Source organism: Telopea speciosissima, chromosome 1 (assembly GCF_018873765.1).
Source record: "Telopea speciosissima isolate NSW1024214 ecotype Mountain lineage chromosome 1, Tspe_v1, whole genome shotgun sequence".
NCBI lineage: Eukaryota > Viridiplantae > Streptophyta > Magnoliopsida > Proteales > Proteaceae > Telopea > Telopea speciosissima.
The window spans coordinates 35,405,995-35,430,616 of record NC_057916.1 but is presented as its reverse complement, the minus strand read 5'-3'; the positions used below and the strand labels follow the sequence as shown (position 1 = coordinate 35,430,616).

Sequence of the window (24,622 nt, the reverse complement as noted above, 5' to 3'; positions counted from 1 at the left end):
GGTGGAATCTTAGCATTAAGGTATTGGAATTCCACCATAAATTGCTAAGTTCCATTAATGGAGAACCAACTTTATACAACCAGTATTAGAAGCTTTTGATTTATCACTCCCGAAATCCAAAAACCCCTTTGAATATATTCTTCTTCTTCTACTAATAAGATTTATAGTATTTTCTTTTTTCTTCTTCTCCTTCCTCCCTGTGAAGTTTACATGTATATAGAGAAAGAGAAAAGTATATGATATCAAGTATGACGCGTTCACTGATTCAGGGTTTTATGTAGCACAAGTGGTACAATTGCAAGACTTGGGAACGAAAGCGCAGACGCCAAAGGGCTTGTCAGGGAGCTGGCAATCGATGCCGAAGCAGCAGGGCATGTTGACGCAAGTGCTTGGATCCCCACTTGCCGCGCAGCACCTACACTGCAAGCATAGCTGAAACGGTGCCAACCTTCGTCCTTTACTCCCACCTCCGTTGCTGATGCCATCCGAGTAGATCTGATGCTTCGTCGGCTCCATCGGTACTAATAACCCCCCTTCTCCTCTGTTTCTTCCTATCTGTATCGACTCGTTGCGACAAGTTCCTGCATGCATGTGAAGTGTTTGTTAATTTGTCTATATATCTCCTTACCCAATTAAGGAACCAAATGGGTTATGGCCCTTTGCCCAGATTAACACAAACAGCAGAAAAAGAAAAAAGAGAAAGAAAAGTGAGGAGTTTCAGAGACCATTAATCTCTTCTTTACGTATATATTATATACTTACCTGAAGTACAAATAATACTAGAACAGACTTGGGCGACCAAGAGGACAAGTAGAGCTACTACTTTTGTTAGGTTTTGATTGATTATCAATCTGTCCATCCTACATACTGACATACAGTCACCTTAGAATCTTAGATCTATGTGTTTGTGCTTTGGACTCTGTGAACCTTAAGAGAGAGAGAGAGGAGAGAGAGAGAGAGAGAGAGGCTCTGAACCTTATCTGGCTGGTGTGTGGTGGAAGTGTGTGGACGGTGGTGAGAGGTGACTGGTGAGCTATTAGAGGGCCCAATGACAACTATTTTTCAAAGAATAGAAAAAGATTGGAAGGATTAGAAGGCCATGTGTTATAGAAAGGATTAAGGGTAAAAAATAAAAATATCTAGACTAGTGGGGTTGTGGGAATTGATATAATTGGTTACACTCTGCAACTCTATTATGTCTCGGCGAGACAGAACTGGGTTTTGAGCTGATTTCTATTTTATTTTATGGGTAATTAAGGAAGAACCCAAGACAAGTTCCCAGTCAGTGTGCTGTCTTATTGAGGAGGTTACCCCTTACATGGGTATGCTCATTAATTTCTGATCGATGAGTACAACAACAACAACATCATAGCGATATCCCAACTTAATGGGCCGGCAGCATACATCTTAGAAGAGTCAATAAAATAATAATAATAAAAAAGTGGGGGCATACAACATCGACATACACTCTAGGGCATCGTCCCTTCTTAGCTATGTATTGATTCTTAACTGTCTAACATTCCGCTCTAGGTCTCGAGATGAAGTGTAATACAACAACAACATCACATCATTATGGTCCAACTAAATGGGGTCGATCTCATTGATATTTGTTCTCGTGTCAACTCTATTTGAGGTCCTACCAGGAACTAGGCCTAAGCTAAGCATTTCCTTCTTCACCACTTCTCTTATGGTTATCTTAGGTTCTCCCTGGTTCTTTTGGTTTCCTCAATCAAGATTAGATCACTTCTCCGAACTGGGGCCTCTGGAAGCTTTCGTTGAACATGGTCATACCACCTCAAACGACTCTTATCTCTAAATTTGTCATGTATTGGAGTTACTCCCAACTCGGCTCTAATATGGTCATTCCTCAATTTATCCTTCATAGTTTTCCCACTCATCCATCTCAACATCCTCATATCTGCAACACCCAGTTTATTGATATGACTCTTCTTCACCGCCCAGTAGCCTCCACATACATCATAGCTGATCTAATGACAATCCTATAAAACTTTCCTTTATGCTTTAAAGGGATACGTCGATCGCACGAAACTCCGGTTGCATTTCTCCACTTCATCCACCCTATTTTAATCATTTGGATGATGTCGTCATCTACATCGCCTTCCTTGTGTACGATTGATCCCAGATATCTAAAGTGGTCACTTTGCGAGATCTTCCTCTCATCAATATTCACCACCTCATTATCCATCCTAGAGCAGCTAAAGTTACACACCATATATTCGGTCTTAGTTCTACTTATCTTCAGACTTTTTGATTCCAAGGTTGTTCTTCGTACCTCCACTTTTGCATTAATCTCTGCTTTTGTCTCATCTACCAAAACAATATCATTTGCAAAAATCATGCACCATGGGATCTCATCTTGTATGTTTTTGGTTAAGTCGTTCATGATGAACGCGGACAAACAAAGGCTTAAGGTTGATCCTTGGTGTAACCCAATTGAGATTGAGAATTCATTACATTTCCCCCTCACCCCCCCCCCCGGCGATGTTGTAATGCTAGTCACCATATCAACATACATATCTTTAATTATGTCAATGTATTTACATGACACATTTCTCTTCTCTACAATATTCTAGATTAGTTCTCTAGGAATTCTATCGTAGGTTCTTTCTAGATCTATCAATACCATGTGGAGATCTTTCTTGCCCTCTCTATATATTTCCATGAGTTTTCTCAGTAATTAAATTGCCTCAATTGATGATCCTTCTAGCATAAATCCGGATTTACTTGTGAATGAGTGAAGGATCAAGGCAAGGAAGGGCTGTTTTATTGGGATCAAGGGTGAAAATCGGTTAGGCTTCCTTTCTCTCTTTTTGATTTGGATTGCAAAGAGCATCTTTAAAATGCTCCTTAATTCTTGTTTTTTGGAGAGGTTTTGCATCGATTCAATCCGTGGTAGCAAAGAACTGCAACGGACATGCCAAACATAATTTCACTCTCAAATTGATTCCACGGATTAAGAATCAATAGAATCAAGATATGGGGAGTGGAACCAAACGTAGCCTTAAGAGTTCAGAATTGGGCTTCCGATCTGAACAATTCCTTCAAATTGATCCACATTATTGGATTAGCTATAGAATTATTGAAGGGAAAAAAAGTACAACGAAGAAGATCTACACACTAGTGTTGTGTAATCAAATCTTACATGCAAGTATTTATTGATCGTCGGATCCCTCTCTCCGCATCTTAGCCCTTTTCCCGTCCATCATTGTTACAATCTATTCTCTCCACAGTTGTTACATCCTCTCTCTATCTCTCTCTCTCTCTAATATCCATTGGAAGAATTATGGTTCAATCAGAACGTAACAATTAAGTTGAAGCTTGATGAAAGGGAGGGTTGAATGACACTCTATAGGTGTACTTATAACTTGACAATTTCTGTTAATTGACCCTTTATCTTATTCTAAAAAGGGTTTTAAGATAAGGGTATAAAAGGGTTTTCAAAAATAAGTTGAAAGTGACATGTCATTATCAAAACTTGTCATTGTTAAGCATATTTTTCGAATATGCATATGAAATGACAATATTAACTTCATTGGAAAAAAAAAACTCCATGTCATGTCAAAAAGGCAAAAATGTAAGGTTACAAATTATTTGACACTTTAAAGGTGTCAATAGGAAAATTCATGGTTAAAGGATTATTGGAAATTTCACGGACACCCCCTCTAAGTATTCAATACGTCACGGACTTACCAAACTTTGAAAAAATATCAAAGACTGCCCTTATTTTATTATTATATTTCAACTAAGTTCAGTCCGTTAGTCTTTTGCAGTTAAGCTGCTGTTAATATTTTTATAATGGCAAAATTACCCTTTCAACAGGGTGAACTCCCAATAATACCTTTAACTTTTTATCTGCCTCACGGTCTCCTCCCTCCCCCAAGCCCTAACTTGATCCCCCCTCTCACTGCCGGCAGCCCCTCACCGCTCCTCTCATCTCTCAATACCTGCCGGAATATTCGATGTGAACTTAAGAGCATAAAATCCGAGAGGGAGAGGGTGATGGTGTTGGTCTTGGCGTTGTAGCTTTCTTGGAAAATCTAGGTTTGACACAAACAAAGAAGGATGAACTCTGGTTGACAATGGAATTGCAAAGATTGAAACCAAACCAAATTCCATTGGGAATGAAGGTGTTGTAATTAAAGGAAACCTTAGAAGGCCCTTGTACACCTTCACTCTCTCCGGCTTCCTACCATCATAACCGGATCTTAGCAGATAGAGATAACAAATCTGGTAGGTACATCAGTACATGGCCCTCTTATCTGAAACGTATCCGTCAAGCATTGCTCAAAAATCTGAGACGATGGGTCGTCCAGCCTTCGGGCATAAACCTAATCCACCCAGATGATTAGATCAGATCAGATATCAAAATAGATACATATTCCTTTAATCATTTCCTTTAAGAATATGAAATTTCAAGAGAACAAACAGTTAATAAAAATTTGAAGAAGTGATCATCGATGCAGACCTGGTTATCATAAGCTTCGTCGAATGAGAGGTTGTTTCTGTCTCGGGTGAATCTTACTAGTGAGCAGCTCGTTTTTATGCTCACCGTGTATGAACAGCTGCTGCTCCTCGCGGTCTGACTACTCTGGAGGACCCAGAAAGAAATGGAAAACAAAAAATGGGGAAAATTAAGGTATGAATACATCAGGCTGAATCAGGTTCAGGCAGTGAGAGATGAGTGAGAGATGAAAGGAGCGGTGAGGGGCTGCTGGCAGCGAGTTAGGGTTTGGGGGAGGGGGGTAGATTGTTGGCATAGAGAAGAAGAGGGAAGAAGGGGGAAGGTTGATATTTTAGGGTTAGAATGGACAATTCAACTTTGGGGTTAAAATGGATATTTCATCTTGTTTTTTTAAATAACTAATGGGGTTAAAATAGACATTTTAACTTTGGGTTGTAACCCTGTTTAACGTCAGGGAGAAGGTTGCCACTTTGACCAAGTTTGGTAAGTCCGTGCCATTTTGAATACTTAGAGGGGGTGTCCGTGAAATTTGCCCAAGGATTAATAGTCACTCAATTGTTCTCACTCTTTCCTTCACCGCTAGGCTACGTTTGGTAAATGTCTGAACAAAGAACGGGCGTTCTTGACTAAGAACGTTCTTTTGCGTTCTTTGTTTAGAACGGCGCTTCGAGACCAAAAATGACTGCTTGGTAACGGTCTCAAGAACGCTGCTCGTAATTTAAAATGGTGTTTGGTAAAACCTGTTCTTCCCTATTTGATGTTAATTACAAAATTGCCATTTCCTTCTAAATTACACCAATAAATACTTGTAAAATTCTTTTCTCTCTTACCTACCTTGGCATAAAATTAAAATATCTCATTAACATAACCAAAGTAATTATAAAAATATACCAAATTTAGAAAATGCCATTAAAATTGGGTTCTTATGTGGATTAGTGTCATAACCGACAATGCTATGAACAGTTGAATAAAAATTGGGCCTTGGTGGATTCGAACCACCATCCCCTTGGAACATGGTCATGTTCCAAGTGCTCTACCAATTTGAGCTAAAGACCCATCAAGTACTCATTGATTAGGGGACACAGGGATAAAGTATTGTTAATTAATTTATCGTGTTCTTCCCAAGAGTACTTCCCACTATTTTTTTGTGGTAAGGTGGTACTTCCTACTAGGACCACCAGTCTATACATGCAAAAAACATACAATCTGGTCGGCTTGTAAACAGAATGGATCCATCACAGCCCTATAATTCAAAAATCATCTATTAGGCAAGGAAGGAAAGATAATAAGGATTTCATACTAGTATAGTAATGAGATGAGCTTATAGCATTTTATTATACTTGAATTTTATGAAGCGAGACCAACATAAACCCATGCACAGTAAGTTTACTTTTCATATCCAACAGAGTTCAGTCAAAACAAGCAAGGAAAGATAATACAATGTAATATCCAATCGAAACTCCATGAATTCCATCAACAACAGAGACCCACAATCTCAACTTACAACATAATCAAGAGATCATCTGCTCAAAAAATTTAAATGTTCTTTTTTTTTTTTTTGAAGAAATAAAAAAGCAAATAGAGAAGAACACTGACTCGCATTACCATAGAAGGATAAAATCATAAGGAAGAAAATCGGATACAAAATTTATTCAAAATTTATTCAAAATCAAGAATACAAAGCAATTTCTATTCGGTAAATAGAGAAAACAAAAAAAAACCCAACTAAATCGAGTAAACAGCCATTACAAAGAGACAAGCAGAGAGCTACGGATCTCGCTACCTTACAGAGAGTGGGAGAGAGAGAGTCACCTTCACACCGCGCTGCGCAGTGGTCGTGGTAGAGAGGATCACGCAGAATCCTTCAAGTTGTTGCTCCAAATCCCGAGACAAAAAAACTGAAGTGAGGGAAAGAACGAGACAGAGAGATAATAAAATCATCACGAGAGAGGAAAGAAGAAAGGCGCAAAAGCAAGAATCGGAATGACTCAAAGATAATAAAATCCCCAAAATCCATTATACCCATAACATCCATACCTAAAAACAAACCAGAAAATTCACATTATGTATGAATAAAATCCCCAAAATCCCTAACATCCATTCCTAAAAATCCAGACCTAAAAATCAATTTTCTCAACAAATCCATAATCATACCTTTCGGCTGAATCCTTCAAATTTTAGGGAATTCAGACCTGGTGAGATCATCACAAAATAACGATCGAGAGAGAGAGGGGAGAGAGAGACAGAGAGAGATAGCGAGATAGAGAGTGAGAGAGGGAGAGAGAGCGAGACACAGAGAGAGTGAGAGAGAGAGCGAGATAAAGGGTGAGAGAGGAAGCGATAGAGAGAATGGAAGAGAGAGCGTGAGGGAGAGAGCGAGAGAGAGATAGAGGGCATGGTACCTGCAGGTTCTCTTATGGGGTGGTCTCCTTCGTTTCCTCTTCTCTTCCCCTCCTCTTCGCAAGTTTCTTTCTCAAGCATCTGACGATTCACGGGTTTTGCTCGATATTTGCTCAAGCTTTCGTTCTTTGTTCTTTGCAGACCGTCTCCAAGACGGTCTGTAAAGAACGTTCTTTTGGCAAAAAATCCACCGGTTCGTTCTACAAAGAACAAAAAAACGACCCGGCAAGCCAAACATAAAATGGCGTTTTTTTGTTCTTTTTGAACAAAAGAACTGTTCAGAACACTGTTCTGAACGTTACCAAACGCACTCTTAGTCTCTGTTTGTGATCTCCTCCTTTCTGGAGTGCCTCCGTTCTCCTCCTTTCTGGAGTGAGTAGCTTTCTCCTTCTTCCATTTTCCTCCCCCTCGTTCTCCTTCGCTGTCCCTTCCGTTGTTCTGTTGGCCATGGATGGTATCCCTCTAACCCTTCCACCCCCTTCAACATCTCTGGTTTGTGATGTCCCGGAGGAGGTGACTGTGGAGGATGAAGACTCTAAGGAAGAGGACACCTTCATGGTTGATGATGAGTTAGAGGACAGAATTGCGCACATTGAATCTCTCACTTTGGCAGGCTATATATTTCCTGGGAGGCGTTATAGAAAGCAGGTTATAACTGAAGCTCTCATTAACGCTTGGAATACTTCCTTGCCGGTTCAAGTTTCTCCTCTTCGGACTGATACGTACCTTTTCAAGTTCAAGCATGGTATGGATCTGGTAAACGTTCTAAACGAAACGCCATGGACAGTCGCCGGCAATCTGATTGTTCTAGAAAGGTGGAAGGTGACAAAGGATTGGTCGTTCTCATTTACACAAATGTGGGTGCAGATCCATGATCTCCCTGAGGAGTTAAATGATCATGGTCTAGTATCAAAGCTTGTGACCAAGGTGGGTGAAGTTTCAAAGTTACTGTTTATAAATGTCGTGAGAGGAGGTCAGAGAGTCAGTTACTACCCTGCTCGTATTAACCTAAATGTTACTAAGCCTCTGAAGAAATCTCTACGAATAAAGAGAAGAACTGGTATTGATCAAGTAGTGATGATCAGATATGAGCGCCTCCCTCTATTTTGTTATTACTGTGGGAAGATTGGTCATGATGAAGCGAGGTGCCGGGCATCTTTTGAGGATGAAACAACCCATCCTCAGGTGCACCAATGTACTGGGTTAACCTCCTGCCCTGAGTTTTTAAAAACTCATTTTCCTCCCAGTCTCAGATGTGCTAGTCCGGATGCCCGTCTGGTGGAAGAAGCTATTGTGATCATCCCCAAGCTGCAGAATGAAGGCGAGTCTTCTCTGTCCCAAGGCCGGTACCATCGGCAGAACAGTTCTTCTTAGGCGACTGGCTGCAGTTCTGGTGTGCCCACGGATTTTTCGCATTCTCTTGGGACAGTTTCTCAAAATCAGACTCAATCCCTTCCTTCTCGGCAAGCAAATCTCCAGTCTCATTCAGTGAATATTTTGAACCCATATTCTTCTCAATCTCCCCAAACTTAACTCTACTTTCCTTCTAAGAATTATTCTCGGGAAGGGGTAAGATCCCAATATGCTATAACTACTCCCCATGTGGAATCTTCCACTCAACCCATTTTAAATATCACCCTTGAACACCATTGTTCCCTCTCACCCCTCATACCCTCACGTGCACCCTTCTGATTCTTTGAATAATCAGATCCTTTCCATCCTTACCACCCTCCCCCAAACCCCGAAGTTGATGCATGCTTTATCAAATCTCCTCCCCCACCTGTCGGGCTGCACTTTGTCAAATCCATACCCGAATATGCCTGCTGCCCAGTCGGTCCAACCCAGTAACCATAATCTGAGCTCTTCTCTCTCCTTCTCGGCCCATCCTTCACCTATAGAGAAACGTATACAGCCACCAAAGAGACTGAGAAGCAGTGATATGTTCCCAGTTGGTAATACGGATGCTGAAATGAGTTTTGAAGAATCTGAGTCCGCTGTGCCTTTTTTAAGGGATACACCGGTGGAAGCTGGAGAGCACCAGCTCCACGGGAAGCAATGAAGTTCCTCGGCTGGAACTGTCAAGGGCTGGGGAGACCCGCAATAGTTCATTCCTTGCTCAATCTCCTCAAAATGGAAAATTCGGAGTTTCTTTTTCTGATGGAGACTAAAAGTAGAAGAAAAGTTATTGAGAACCTTAAAAAAAAAAGGGCAGGTTCAAACACTGTACTTTTGTTGATCCTGTTGGCACCTCAGGTGGTCTTGCTTTGCTGTGGAAGGAGAATGTTACTCTCTCAGTTATGTCGGCTGATACAAATTTCTTTGATGTGGAGATTGGTATGAAGGATATCCCGTCTTTCTTCCTTACTTGTGTGTACGGGACCCTGTGCAAGCACAAACGAAAAAATGTCTAGGATCGTATTGCTGCGCTAAATCATCAGGGTAATAAATGGGTGTGCTTTGGGGATTTTAATTCTTACCTTGCCTGGCATGAGAAGGAAGGAGGATCGAGGAATTCTACGCATGATGGTGAGATTTTCGGTGATTTTCTTCAGAGCTGTGGCTTTATGGATATGGGTTTCAATGGTCCTAGATTTACTTGGAACAATAAAAGACAAGGTGCAGCAAATATCGGATCAGACTTGATCGCTCTCTGTGTAATTCGCCTGGAGGCAAGCCTTTGATAATGCCTCGGTTTTTATTAGGTCGGCGGTTAGCTCGGACCATTGCCCTATTGTTGTAGACACCGATGGAGGAAGGGGTAGAGGAAGAAGACCTTTTCGTTTTGAGTCCATGTGGACTTTCCATGAGGAGTTTCAAAGTGTTGCTAAGAAGGCTTGGTCTATCCCAGCTACAGGTCCGATGGCAAAGCAAATCTCGAGGAGAACTAGCCACTGCCGTGAGGTCTTCAAAAAGTGGAATTATGAAGTTTTTGGTAATATTTTTGAGAAAATAAAATCTTTAAAGTCCCGATTGGAGCAGGTTCAAGACCTTCCCCATTCTCTTTATTCCCAAGAGAAGGAATCTGAGTTAAGGAATTTTTTAGAGATTGAACTGAAAAAGGAGGAGGAATTTTGGCGCCAAAAATCCAGAGTTGATTGGTTAAAAGGAGGTGATAAAAATACTTCCTTCTTCCATGTGACCACTCTCCGTAGAAGGCATCACAACAAGATTCTAAAATTGAAAGCGACCAATGGTGTTTGGTCTTCTGATGAGGAAGAGGTAAATGATATCCTTTGTAATCATTTTAAAGCTCATTTTCCTCTGAGCCTATTAATAATAATGCTCTAGATTTGGTCTTGGGTGCGTTCAGCCGGTTGTGAGTGAAAACCTCAATGATATCTTGTGCTCGGTTCCAAAAATGGAGGAAGTCCATGGTGCGCTCTTTAGAATGGCCCCCTAAAGTCTCCTGGACACTGATGGTCTCTCCTAGTTTTCTTTCGAAAAAAATGGGATTTGGTAAAGAGGATTTGCTGGCTCTTGTTGTGGAATTCTTTATCTTGGGGTAATTCCAAGGGAATTAAATAAGACTTATATCTCGCCTTATTCCAAAGGTTGATTCCCCGAGAGTGCTTGATCGCTCCGGCCTATCGACTTATGTAACATTACTTTTAAGGTCATTACAAAGGCGATTGTTGACCGCTAAAGTGGGGCCGTGAACAGTTATTTCCCCCTCGATCGCCTTTATCCCAGACAGGCTTATCTCTGATAACATCCCGTGGTCGCCCATGAGGTCTTCCATTATATTAAGAAGTAGAAGAAAGGGAAGGGAAAATTTCTAAAGCTCGACATGCGTAAGGCATATGATAGGCTTGAGTGGAGCTTTATTGAAGGTATGCTACTAAAGTGGGCTTGAGGCGTCGTGGGTCAACCTTATTATGGCCTGTGTATCACTCTGCTTTCTTATAATTTGTTGGTAAATGGTTGTGTTAAAGGGGCGATCTCCCTTCTAGGGGTATTCGGCAGGGAGACCCGATCTCTCCGCTATCTTCATTCTGTGCTCCCAAGCACGATCCCTAATTAATCAGCCGTCAGAGTGCGAGTTTAATTAAGGGGGTATGAGTTCGAACAGGAGGAGTCCATGTCACTCATCTCCTCTTCGGACGCTGCCTTCTTTTTTCAAAGGTTGATTTACAGGAAGTTAAGCTGCTTGAAGGATTGCTTGGACTTGTATTGTCGAGGCCACAGGGCGCCTATAAATCACGTAAGTCCAGCCTTATTTTCAGCCCTAATACCCATGATAGAATCAAGAGGTGGTTTTCAAGAATCTTGAAAGTAAAGCATGGGGATGGGCCGACAAAGTATTTGGGCCTGCCGACTCACTTTGGGTGTCCAAGAAGGAAGTCTTCAATGATATCAAAGAAAAGACCTTAAGTAAGTCAGCAAGGGTGGAAGGAAAAGTTGTTATCTCATGCGGGTAAGGAGATTTTATTGAAGTCTCGCGGTCGCCCCTATGGCAAATTATGCCGGTTCCCATATCAAGCTCCCGCCTTCTTTCCATGACTCGATTAGAAAGGCCTCCTCTCGTTTTCTTGGGGGTGAGGAGGAGACACAAAAATTCATTGGATGTCTTGGCATCGTTTGTGTAAGCCTAAGTTTAGAGGAGGTTTGGGCCTCAAGGATTCGAAACTTGAATCAAGCTTTGTTAGCAAAAGTTGCTTGGCGGTTATGGACTTCCCGGATGCGAATTGGTAAATTTATAAAGTCTATCTATTACCCTCACTGTGATTTTTGCATGCAAAGATTGGTAATCGCCCTTCTTGGGGCTGGAGAAGCATTCTTGTGGGCCGTGACGTGCTTTTGGAAGGATTAGTTTGGAAAGTTGGAAATGGTTCAAGATTGATATTTGGGATGACAAGTGGGTCCCTACCCTCCCAAATTCCTCGGCCGCAATTCGTTAAACCGATTGGTTGTAACCTCTCGATTGTGGAAGATTTAATTGATCCGGTTACTCGAAAATGGAGGTTGAGCTTTTTAAATTCGATTCTTCACCGACAGAAGTGAAGGCCATTTCTCATATTCCCCTTTCTTTATTCGCTGGAGATGATAAACAAGTCTGGGCAGCTTCTAAAGGAGGGAAATTTTCAGTAAAATCGGCCTACTGTATGCTTGCGAAGAAGGAGGAGGAAGTTATCTAGGCTAAGGCCTCTTCTTCTAGATCTCGGTCTTGGGATCACATTGAGGATTCGGTTTGGCGTAGGATTTGGGCAATTCGGTCTCGCGTGAAATTAAAAACTTCCTCGGAGGGCGATCAATGAAGCTATAGCCACTGGTTCGGTCTTGAGCTAGGCAAATTCATGTTGATCCTAAGCTGTGGTAGGTGTGGTGCTCCTAGTGAATCGGTGATCACATTTTGTTAGATCGTCCGTTTGCTCGAAGTGTGTGGTTTGGTTCTTCACTTCAGTTCTCCCCCCCTAGTGTTAATCCTAGGCTAGCTGATTGGATCAAAGGGTGGGAAATTTGGTTTCGGCAGGACAAGATGGTGGCTCGTGAGTCCCTTTCAAAGGCCTCTTTTATATGCTGGTACCTGTGGCGAGCTCGCAATGACCTCACTTTTGGTAGGAAGGAATGGACTCCTTTGGAAGTTATCCAAGTAGCGAATAAAGCGTTCCTGGAGTTTTCCTCGGCAAATCAGGTTCTTGGTTCCAGCCATACTAATGTCTCTATTGGCTTCTCTCACCTTAGCAAGTGGGTTTCACCGCCGGTGGAAGTACTTGTCAAGAGCGACTGTGTGTTGCTTTACCTTCCGATAAGTCTAAAGGTGGAGTTGGAGTGATTTTCGAGAGACCATTCGGTTTCCCTCTTTTGGCTCGGTCCTTCCCTTCCTGCTTCGCCATTATTCGGGTGAAGTTTTAGCCATCCGTGGTGCTTTGACTTCTGCCTTGGAGATGGGTTACGAGGATATTATGGTTGAAACGATAACAGGATGCGTTTCTTATGGTGGAAGGAAAGAAGACCCCCTTGTGGGAGGTAGAAGATCTTGTTCTGATGTGCATGCGTCTGGTCCTTTCTTTCTCTTCGTGGTTTTTTTGTGTTCCTAGGGCTATGAATATGGTTGCGATGCCCTAGCAAGGAAGGCCCCTGTCACTTGTGTGTGTGGGATTGGCCACATTCCATTCAAGTGGCTTCATGAGCTCGTGCGAGTGAAGTCACTAGTTGTACACACCCCCTCAATAAATCTCCTCTTTACCAAAAAAAAGTCTCTGTTTGTGTGGTTCCGTGTTAAAAGAGAGTGAAGAGGGACTCAGCTTTGAGGATGATTGCTTTCTAGTGTCTTGTTCAATTTTTTTCTTCCATTTGAGGATTATTGTTTTTTATTCTCCTTCAGGCGTAAAGAAACTCTAGAAATTATTTTTGTGAGTACCTAAGCAAACAGTTTTGTTGTTCTTTTCCTCCCCTACTCCCACCGCTGCCACCTGTAAGCACATGTAGGTCGTGGCCATCCGCAGTGGCTTGATTTGCAGCATGGGTTGATGTTCTTTGTGCCGCAGCGCAGCTTGTGTTCAAACACATGGGCCTGCCATTCAGGGGGTAGGGTGGTCATTTCGCCCACCCCCATGTGTTTGGGCGCAGCCTACGCCCCAACACTGAGAACTTTTGGCCTTTTAATAATAATAATAATAATAATAAAGAATTCCTCTCCATTAAGCGAAGGGCGATGGCAGGAGGGGAGGGAAGGGTAATCGGATAAGAGAGAGCCGTGGAGGGTAGTTGGGGGTAAAAATGGCAAAAAATATCCTTGGTTAAGTGTGAAAGTAGGGATGTAAACGGATCGAATTCGGTCGGATAGTGGCATTATCATATTCGTATCCAATTATATTTGGACGAATTTGGATAATACCATATCGGTTTTCGGACGGATTTGAATAGTTTCTGGATACTAATTTTTTTAATACAGATTCTCCTAAATGGATATGAACACGGATCGAATATGAATTTTCGACTATCCATTAACATCTTTGCCGTTTTTATGATGAAGGTTAGGGTTGAGACTTGAGAGTTTAGTAACTGCCATTTTTTCTACTCTTCTTGGTCTTTGATTTTCTTATATAAACATGTGATTCCATGTATCACATTACATAAAATAATATATATAAACCAATAGAAAATATAGAAAAAGAATCACATTAGCTTAACTTATAAAATTATAAAAATAAGATAACAAAATCCAATAAAGTAACTTAAAGTGATAGACGGACACAAAGATATATTTCTGATATTTTATTACCGTCGGATTGCTAAACGAATAGGATAATAATCAGTCGAATAAGGGGATTATCATATTCGTATCCCATTAATTTTGGACGGATTCAGATTCTCTTAAACGAATACGAAAGTCGATCGAATATGGATTTTCAAATATCTGTTTACATCCCTATGTGAAAGTCACTGTTTTGATTAATTTTGTGAATCGAAACAGTGACCGACTAATTTGGTAATGAGATACTCAAATGTGGAAAATAAAGTAGCTTTCCTATTTGAAACCAGGCAGCCACCGGTAATACTCATCGAAGAAAAAGAAACAAAAAAGGCTTCTTCAAAATTTTAGGGGGAAAGGTTTTATACACGGTCGTGTAAACCGTGTACGAAACTCCCCCCCCCCTCCTCTTTCCTCTCCGGTTTCCTTCTACCATTCTTCTCCGTCACCGGCTCCATCCCCCTCCTCCTCCGGCTCCAGCTCCCTCTTCCCTTCTCTCCCTCTCTCTCTCTTCCACATACGGCTCCTACCCTCCCGCCCCCTCATCTTCCACAACCCTCCATGCCAGCATCCCTCTTCCCTTCCCATCCTTGTTCACCCAAGGTTTCCATTAATTCCTCTTTCAGGTTCCCCTCAGACTAGTCTTGTGACATTTCACATTGTTTTGTGAGCCATTTAATGCACTTAAAAAGCCTATTTGAATTTCTTGATTTGAATTATTCTTGTATTAGTATCCAAAAATAAAAATAATTCCTGCACTTGAGGGTGAAAAATTATGTTGGATAACTGTTACTGAAAAAACTTTGGTAGCACAATGTTCTTAGGATCAATGTGTTTCTTCTACTGTATTATGCATCTGATTTTAAAAACAGGGCAGTGAGCCAAACCATTGACATTCCTCTGCTATACCAACTAATAGATTATGAATTGCCTGATTTGCATGTTCTCCTTGCCTGCAAGTTTATATGGTTTGAAGGTGCCAGTATTCTCAACTGTGCCACTGGTAAAGTTCTTGGAAGCTATACCCTCAGACCTGGGTCGGCATCTCTCTTCACCTCCAACACTAGTTAAAACTTGACAACTGAACCTAAGACATTACAGAAATAAAAATTTATGGTTCCTAGCTTTGACAGTGTCCATTGTTGTACTCTATGGCAGTTTTTCAGGACATTCGGTATGGAACACCAGATTAAAAGCTGTTACTCATCTTTTTGTTATGGATGTTATGCCTTGATTAGAATCACTATGCACTATAGGCATTCTTATTCTAAATACTTCCTATTATCTTCTTACATTTGAAGTGGAGTATACCAGCATACGAATCTTCCAAATCTTCAATAGATACAGCACTGGCAATTAGCTTTAAAATTTCAAAACTATAAGTTGCAGGGGAAAAGAGGGAGCAGGAGGTGATGGGGGGATGCTGGCATAGAGGGTTGTGGAAGATGAGGGGGCGGGAGGGTAGGAGCCGTATGTGGAAGAGAGAGAGAGAGGGAGGGAAGGGAAGAGGGAGCTGGAGCCGGAGGAGGAGGGGGGGATGGGAGCCGGTGACGGAGAAGAATGGTAGAAGGAAACGGAGAGGAAAGAGGAGGGGGGGTTTTCATAAAAATAAAAAAAAGTAAAGGGGGGAAAAGTTTCGTACACGGGTTACACGACCGTGTACGAAACCTTTCCCCAAATTTTAGTTTTTTTTTTTTTTTTTGAAGAAAAAATTTCGGTTCAATTTAACTACTATTGGAACTTGTCCTTATGTTAATAAATCTCAATTCCCAAATAAAAAACTCATTCATATGGAACCCTATTGGAAGCTGAGTAATATTAGATTACTGGTGGGTGATGACTGACGAAGAAACATTTGAATATGTTAGTATTAGGCTTTTCTTTAAACACTTCTCCAGTATTATACATTATTCATGGTTCAGGAACTTAGTTTCGATACTGGTTTCTCCTAGTCAAAAAATCGAGTTGGGTCTAGATCTTGGCGAGTTGGTGCATTTTTTTTTTTAAACTCGAAGGCTAGTTTTGGTGGGTTTTAGACCTAGTTAGGACTTGAAACTTGGTACTCACCCTATTTTAAGCCAATAAACACAATGGTACTATCAAATTTTGCAAAAATAATGTCCAAATAGAAATTTCACTTCAAAGTTCAAACCCTAGGTTGGTAGGGGACGATGTACTAACTCTACTTTACACATAATATAATAATAAAAAACAATCAAAGCATTTAATTAATGTAAAACAACCTAAATAAGCATTGAAATGTAAAGTGGGGTTTTCACCAAAAAAAAAAAGAAAAGAAATGTAAAGTGGTTAGTTTACATCAATCTTAACATATATGATATACCTCTATCCTTCTAAGCCATGTTTCCGAAGCAAGTAAGGATCAAATTGTGCCACATAGGATTCTCATGTTAAAGTGTTGCTGAAAAAAATACGTGTAGTCTACCACACGGCCTAAATAAGTGTTGTCATTAGCTATCCGAAGGTATCCTATCGTAGGGTATAGAAGAGGCAATTGCGATGGGAATAATGGGATCGATCCACTACTACGGCCATCAGGCATGTATGGGATGGGATCGATCCACTACTACGGCCATCAGGCATGTATGGGTTGGGATCGATCCCTGACCCAATGCTCCGAGTGTCGAAGTCATGGCCATAGTGATGATTTGTGACAAATATTGCAAGTGTGATGCAAGTAAAATGCTAATTGACGTCTTTGACAAGTTTTTCATCGAAACAAGGTGGCAAAAACTCAAAAATTAGCTCACCACTGGATTCTCTGTCAAGTTCATTGAGATAGTTGAGTTTCTGTTGAGATCTTGGCTGTCTCAGTCTAGATCGTTCCCTTTTTAAACATGGTTTTGGTCCACATCTCAGTCGAACCGAGATCTTAACCGAGTCCGTGTAACTTTGTTTTTCGCCTCCCATCTCAACTCGCTAATTGAAAAAAAAAAAAAAAAAAAAAAAAAACGAGTTTTAAGCAAGATCTCACCGAGTTCTTGAACCATGCATGCATTATGCATTAGGCATTAGGTAGTTTTGGGAATTTGGATCCTTTGCGGCCTAGGGTTGGGCGGCCATTGTGCTACGCGAAACTCACAGGCATCCACTTGGATTTGATGCAAATCCAATGGTTGTTAGACACATTCAATTCAAAATTCAAATTTACCATTCAAAATTTCAAAATGTCAAGCTATACCAACCATTGGATTTGCATCAAATCCACGTGGCGACATGTGACTGAGCCGCTCAACCCAAGCCGCAGAGGATCCAAATCCCAGTTTTGTATCCATGATAGAGCCCACTCCAAAGTCCAAACAACAACCCACCCCCCCCCCCCCTTCACCACTCCCCAAGCAAAAGAAAAAACAGATCAGAATAATTTTTTTTGGGTAAAGTAAACGTACCCCCCTAGAATGCACCCAATATTCCCCGTACCCCCCTAAGCGGCTCAATATTCAACGTACTACCCCTCAATATTCCAGGTACCACCCCTGCTTTACATCCCAAATGCCACATAGGTCCAATCTGTTAAATATCACCGTTAGATGACAATTTTTTGACCGTTTTACCCTTTGCTTCAATTTCTTAAATCTGAAAAGACTTAAATACCCTCACTTATTTGTTGCCCTAAACTAATTGAAAATGACCAATTTAACCTTTGTTTTATTTTCATAAATGAAAAGACTTAATTGGCTTCACTTATGTATTACCTTAACGTAATTTGAAAAGACTATTTTGCCCCTAAATAATTTGTTCCTAAGAACCCCAAAATGCCCTCATCTTCCCCAAATCATCATCTTCTTTTACATACCCACCACCACCACCACCGCCGCCACCACCACCATGCTTCGATTTTCCCAATCGTAAAGCTTTGTACACTTCGGTGATGGAGAGGAAAATCTCCTCCACCTCCACCACCACTAAGAACTTTCTTCCTTCACCCTCTTCTTTTGTGATCAAAACAAAAAATGCCTTCGAGGCCCTTCAATCCAAACCCTAGTCCAAATCTGAAATTTTTGAAAACCGTCCATCTTCCAAAACTCTCTTACTCCTCTCTGGTATGACTTGAGAAGAAAACGCAAGAGAGAGAGAGGAGATCGATAACCCTTGATGCCGGGCAGACAATTCACGCCAAGCAGACAAATTGGCCGGATTTCTTGCATCCACAATTACCATTAGGTACGGATTTCTCTCTCTCTCTCTCTCTCTCTCTCTCTCTCGCAGTTTGCTGTCTATGAGAATCGATTTTATTGATTTTTTCTCACCAGTGTTCGCTTATTTCTTTGATTTCTGTATTCTATTTCTGCTAATCAACTTCACTATTCGCTTTGAAAAAGAAAAATCTATATACGTAGTAGGTTAAGCTTTCTTTCTTCCTAACGTTTTCATGTCCTTCTCATTTTCCCTCATGACACTGCTTCTTGCTGAGATGGTTAGGGTTTGAATTTCTACCTTAAACATCCCTACATTTGCAGACTTTCTTTAACTTTCTTATGTGGGTTAGAAAAGGGTTTTCTCCACGAAGAGAGCCGTCTCTAGGTGGAGGTGGAGGAGATTTTCCTTTCCATCACCGAAGTGTACAAAGCTTTACGGTTGAGAAAATCGAAGCATGGTGGTGGTGGGTATGTAAAAGAAGATGTTGATTTGAGGAAGATGGGGGCATTTTGAGGTTTTTAGGAACAAATTATTTAGGGGTAAAATAGTCTTTTCAAATTAGGTTAAGGTAATATATAAGTGAGGGCAATTAGGTTTTTTTCATTTATGAAAACAAAACAAAGGTTAAATTGATCATTTTCAATTAGTTTAGGGCAACAAATAAGTGAGGGTATTTATGTCTTTTCGGATTTAAGAAATTGAAGCAAAGGGTAAGACGGTCAAAAAATTATCATCTAACAGTGGTATTTAACGGATTAGACCTATGTGGCATTTGGGGTGTAAAGCAGGGGTGGTACCTGGAATATTGAGGGATGGTACGCGGAATATTGAGCCGCTTAGGAGGTACAAAGAATATTGGGTGCATTCTAAGGGTGCACGTGTACTTTACCCTTTTTTTTTGTGGTAAAAGATCAGAATAATTTCGCAGTAACAAATTGGATCATCCAACTACACCGCCACACAGATATTATTTAAATCAGGTTTTGTTTAACCCAGAAATTGTTGACAAACAAACACCCTTGAGAAATTGATAAAAAACCAGAAATCCATTCTAATCCACGAGCTTAGAATCAATGGAGAGAAGACTGTACATCACCATGTCCCGAATGCTGCCCTTTTGGATCAGATACTTCCTTAGAACACCTTCCTTCTGGAACCCAACCTTCTCCAGGACCTTCTGTGATCCTGGATTCTCAACATCCACAAGGGCTTCAAGTCTCATCAGGTGAGGCCACTCCTTGAATATGGAAGACACCACCAGCTTCACGGCCTTTGTGACGATCCCTTTCCCCCAATACTTTGAAGCTAACACATAACCCAGCTCGCCTCTGCAATTATCGTTGCCGGATCCTGGTATCACCGAGATTGCGCCGACCGGCCGGTTCTCCAAGCAGATGACTCTGTACCAAGGGTGAGGAATAATGTTCTGTTTGATGTAATCTAGGGCGGCTTCCCGAGAGGTGTAGCTTTCCCAACTGCAGAAGCGAGTCACTCGATCGTCCGTTGCCCAAACCATGAAATCGTCCAAGTCTGAGAGTTCTATTGGCCGTAGAGAGATATTGGAATAGGAAATTCCCTCCTCCCTCTTCTCTTCATTTGGAATTGGAATTGAAGGTCCATCCATGACCTGCGGGTTGGGTTTGAAAAATGATTGGATTTCAATTTCTTCGTCACCCTATTAATAACACTCCTTAACGAGGGAAGCGAAGAGGACATTGAGAAGAAGATGATGGTTGGAAATTGCTTCGATGGTCACCCGCAGTCCAGTTTGACCGTTTGGTTCGAAGCTTTTCAGAGTACATCAAATAAATAAATAAATAAAATAAAATCGAATCTTTTTAGACAAGTAAACGTGTTAAGCAAGAAACAAGCGTTTGAGGGGGATTGGTGGCCGGATCATTATCGTGTGGACTTGGCTCCTTGGCTCCTATCCAGTACTTTACCCGGACTGCACATACAGCACTGGACAGAGTGAGACGTGAAAAGATCGTCTCACCTCTGCCTAAGCGCCTTGCCCGAGCAGGGGTGAAGCGGTCTTTTCATGCCTCACTCAGTCTGGCACTGCACATGCAGCTCAGGCAGAGTGTTGCACAGGATCTTTTTGGTTATTGTATCCTGTTTTCTGTCCAGTACAGTGGTCCATTTCATATTGATATCATCCACTCCGCCAAGAATATAATAGCGATCCATCATCGGAGTGAAATGTCTTTCAAGGTTTGATTTTTGGAAAGAACAACATTTCATCTGGAAGTACTCTTCTCTGGCCTGACTTGTGTTCTTTCCAGGGGGGGGGGGGGGGGGGGGGGGGGGGGGGGGGGGGGGGGGGGGGGGACGGTCCAATGAATTCATTGTATAGTTGAAGGACAAATTCATCAACACTGAGCTGGACCCATTGTAATTGTCGGTATGGACCTAAGGACATGTACCATTCTCGGAAGGTACCATGAGTGCGGGCTAAAAACTTGGTGATAGTCGCGCGTGGGGTCATTCCGTCTTGGAGGAGTTCAACAGTGAGCCAAGCATGGAATTTTGAAATCTTTTGAGGCCACCTATGTAACAGGGCGCCGTCAAAAGTGAACAATTGCTTCCAGAACCTTTGGGAAAAGATGCTTTCAAAAACCTCCACAACCAAGGACTCCAATTGCACCAGATCCATCATCCGAGTGAAATGTCTTTCAAGGTCTGATTTTTGGAAAGAACAACATTTCATCTGGAAGTACTCTTCTCTGGCCTTGACTCTGTTGCTTTCCAACGGTCCAATGAATTCATTGTATAGTTGAAGGACAAATTCATCAACACTGAGCTGGACCCATTGTAATTGTCGGTATGGACCTAAGGACATGTACCATTCTCGGAAGGTACCATGAGTGCGGGCTAAAAACTTGGTGATAGTCGCGCGTGGGGTCATTCCGTCTTGGAGGAGTTCAACAGTGAGCCAAGCATGGAATTCTGAAATCTTTTGAGGCCACCTGTGTAACAGGGCGCCGTCAAAAGTGAACAATTGCTTCCAGAACCTTTGGGAAAAGATGCTTTCAAAAACCTCCACAACCAAGGACTCCAATTGCACCAGATCTCTCTTGGTCGTCTCTACCAGGAAATCCAAACAGCTCTCCAAAGACTGTGTGACCAACAACAATTCTTCAAAACATGGGAAAAGACCACTGACAAGCTCAAGGATACTTGTGACACCGCTTTGCTGAAAATCAAATGCAAAGACCAGAACTGCAATTGCCCTACAAAGAAGAAATCCCATTTTTCTAGGCACAAGATCAAAAGATCCCCATCTTATCATCACAAGCACTCTCGACCATCCACCAGGCCATAGAAAGGCAGAAGATACAAATATTTTAAGAGGAAAAAGTTTTATGGTAAGACCACAAACAAATGTTTCTCTTATGGCAAACCAGGCCACTTTGCAAAGAACTGCCCAGACAAACAGAAAAAGGCCAAACTTATGCATATGCTCACCCAGTATAATGCTTTAGATGACAGAGATGCAGATGTGGAATCTCTTTACTCCATTGATGATGAATTCTCCCCGGACCTCCTTTTTTCCTTGGAGAAGCAGCATATTCAATGACAGGAGGAAAATCTAGATAATAATCTTGAGACGGCTGTAAGTGTTAGAACACATTACTCGAGGGAGGTTAAAACGTCATTTTCGTCTTCCTATGAGTGGAACTGGACCACTGTACCAGACAGGGAACAAGACATGAAAAAAATTCATTGGTGGCCTGGGTCCTCTAGGACCAAGCTTAGCTCATACGTTCTTATTGTCTTACTAGATTTTGTATGATTTTTATTTTAATTCATCAAATAGTCAATAAATAAATTTTCAATCAAGAAATTAAAATTTTTTTCATTGCATCATTATATCGTTGGGAGAGGGTAATGGCAGTGGGGCCAGTAAGGGGGTGATGGTGGTGGTCGCATGGTGGTGGCGGTAGTGGTCGTGGAGTGGCAACTATCAAATCTTAGTGTTAACCGCACCTAGGCAGACCTAGTTAGGGTTTAATTGGCACCCACCCTTGGGATAGTTGATTGGACCAATTAGGTTGGCCCCTTAATGAGGTGACCTTTCCTCTTTGGGTCTCTTCCTTTGTGTGTGACCTCTTTAGAGTCGAACACTATGAGGAGGTAGGGAATAGGGACTAATTATAGATAAATATAATCAAGTCATTCTAAAACCTAGTTGTAATTCTTGCACCATTGAGACCTCTCTCTTACTCTTAATCTTGCTCACCAAGTTACTATTGTGTACTTTATGGGATTCCGTCTCTTCCCGTGGATTTATGAGGGGGAGTTCTCTTTTTTGTGGAGAAACCTGACAAGATATTCGAAGATTAAGATCATTTGAGTTCGTGAAGCTTATAACCAAACCCATACGAGATCATCTTCTGCTGCGTTCCCATTTCCGTTTAGGTAGCACCTTAACGGGTGGTGATTTATTTACACTTAGATCTGAACAAACAACATTATTAGCAGGCAAAATTAAATTTTAATTTTTTTCCTTGAATAGAAATATATTGTCAAATACTGCCACTAAATTAATTACAAACTGTAATACACAATTTTTTTAAAATAAAATTGGTAGAGAGAAGTAGCAACCATTTTAAGTCACAAACTTTAGATCAGTAGAGAGAAGACTATAAATCACCAAATCCAAAATGCGGCCTTTAACAATGAGATATTTCCTGAGGACACCTTCCTTTTGGAACCCAACCTTCTCTAAGACCCTCTGTGACCCTATATTCTCAACATCCACAAGGGCTTCAAGTCTTACCAGATGAGGCCAGTCCTTGAATATAGATGAAACCACCAGCTTCACTGCCCTAGTGGCAATCCCACGGCCCCAGTACTTGGCGGCCAGCGCATAACCCAACTCGCCCCTACAAGAGTCATCATCGCCGGATCTGGGTTTGTTCACTGATATCGCACCAACCACTCTGTTCTTCAAGCAAATCGCTCTGTACCAAGGGTGGGGTATAACAGTCTCTTTTATGTAATTCAGCGCAGCTTCTCGAGAAGTGTAGGTGTTCCAAGTGCAAAAGCGAGACACCCGATCGTCTGATGCCCACACCATGAAATCGTCTAAGTCTGAGAGTTGTAGAGGTCGCAGTGAGATGTCAGACGACTCGGAAATTTCCTCCTCCATGATCTTCTCTCACAAGGTTACAACTTATAACTGAGGATCTGAGTTGGGTTTTGATAGGAGTAATTTACCTGATTACCATGTTAGTATATATAGGTCTATATAACAAGGGAATTGAAAGATAAGATGCAGGGGATTTGGATCTTCTATGTCCTGTGGTTGAGCGGTCATCGTGCTGCGCTCAACTCACAGCTGTCACGTGAATTTTATATCAATTCAATGGTTGAACGACGAGTTCAACCGCTGCTCTAACCCAGGCCGCAGAGGATCCAAATCCAAGATGTAGGAGGAGGAAGATGACTAGAAATTGCTTCGATGGCTGGCCGCCACCCTACGTCAGCATGATTTGAAAGTTTGGGGTAGACAAGAAATAAATAGGAGTCTAGAATCTAGATCACATACTGGCAGGTGCTCCGGTGAAATTGATCTTCTCAAGTGCGAGGCACTGTCCAATGTAAGGATATTAAACGGTTCAATTTCGGTTCAATGGATTGGTTTGGTTTAAATCATTTATTTTTATAATCTTAATTTTGAAACCAGAATTAAACGGTTTCACGGTTTTGGTTTTAAATAGTTCGATTCGGTTCCGTAAACAACTTCTATTTGATTTTGGTACATTTATGTACATTTAAGAGTGTTAAATGGTTTATTCGATTAATCAATTCAATTCAAACCGTTAAATGGTCTCAATTTCGAAACCATAATCAAACCATTTGTTAAAAGGCTTAAACAGTTCGGTTTTGGTAAACGTTTCGGTTTGAATTTGACACCCTTAGCCCAATGCACCACACTTAAGAATCCAACCGTCCCCCCCCCCCCCAACATTTGAGAGTATATAAAGATGTCACTACCCATGTTTTTACAGTAGGATTCTTATGTGTGGTGCATTGGGCAGTGCACCGCACTTGAGATGATGAAAATCGATGATTCGGACTTAGGAATGAGTGCTCACAACCCACGTTACGCTTAACCAGTTGAAAGATTTTTATCCTCTCAAGCGTAGTGCACTACCTTGCAGTGAGAAGATAAAAATCACTTCCAACACGAGAAGATAAAAAGATGTCATTGCCCAGTTACTGTCGGATTCTCGAGTGAGATGCACTGGGCAGTGCATTGCACTTGAGAGGATAAAAATTCCTAGTTGAATCAATAAACCTAAATCAAAACCTGTTGATTAAAATCAAATCCTTAAGTAATTGACTTGATTTTGATTTTAATTTTGAAGTCTAAT

The 24,622-nt window shown here is 41.4% G+C and overlaps 3 protein-coding genes and 1 long non-coding RNA gene across 4 annotated transcripts; all 4 read right to left on the bottom strand.

Moving 5' to 3' along the window:
• Positions 1 to 239: 239 nt before the first annotated feature.
• On the bottom strand, positions 240 to 890 carry LOC122643819. Its single transcript, XM_043837397.1, has 2 exons — positions 763 to 890; positions 240 to 581 (listed from the first exon to the last, which is right to left on the bottom strand). Exons 1-2 carry the CDS (start codon positions 872 to 874, stop codon positions 274 to 276), a joined length of 420 nt encoding a protein of 139 aa, XP_043693332.1. The 5' UTR covers positions 875 to 890; the 3' UTR covers positions 240 to 273.
• Positions 891 to 4,512: 3,622 nt separating this feature from the next.
• LOC122659724 lies at positions 4,513 to 24,479 on the bottom strand. Its single transcript, XR_006332535.1, has 3 exons — positions 24,469 to 24,479; positions 17,770 to 17,777; positions 4,513 to 4,589 (listed from the first exon to the last, which is right to left on the bottom strand). It is a non-coding gene; the product is annotated as an uncharacterized LOC122659724 (long non-coding RNA).
• LOC122659705 (uncharacterized N-acetyltransferase p20-like) lies at positions 19,273 to 19,863 on the bottom strand. Its single transcript, XM_043854815.1, has one exon. The coding sequence runs from the start codon at positions 19,861 to 19,863 to the stop codon at positions 19,291 to 19,293; it is 573 nt and encodes a 190-aa protein (XP_043710750.1). The 3' UTR covers positions 19,273 to 19,290.
• Positions 22,851 to 23,407, bottom strand: LOC122659715 (uncharacterized N-acetyltransferase p20-like). The gene has a single exon (XM_043854826.1). It carries the CDS (start codon positions 23,392 to 23,394, stop codon positions 22,852 to 22,854), a length of 543 nt encoding a protein of 180 aa, XP_043710761.1. The 5' UTR covers positions 23,395 to 23,407; the 3' UTR covers position 22,851.
• Positions 24,480 to 24,622: the final 143 nt, after the last annotated feature.

Bases quoted from the DNA above. Each gene is read 5' to 3' on its own strand.
- LOC122659705 (XM_043854815.1), bottom strand. From the start codon at position 19,863: ATGGATGGACCTTCAATTCCAATTCCAAATGAAGAGAAGAGGGAGGAG.
- LOC122643819 (XM_043837397.1), bottom strand. From the start codon at position 874: ATGTCAGTATGTAGGATGGACAGATTGATAATCAATCAAAACCTAACA. The intron at 582-762 runs GTAAGTATATAA...ACATGCATGCAG, and splicing joins TAGTATTATTTGTACTTCAG to GAACTTGTCGCAACGAGTCG.
- LOC122659715 (XM_043854826.1), bottom strand. From the start codon at position 23,394: ATGGAGGAGGAAATTTCCGAGTCGTCTGACATCTCACTGCGACCTCTA.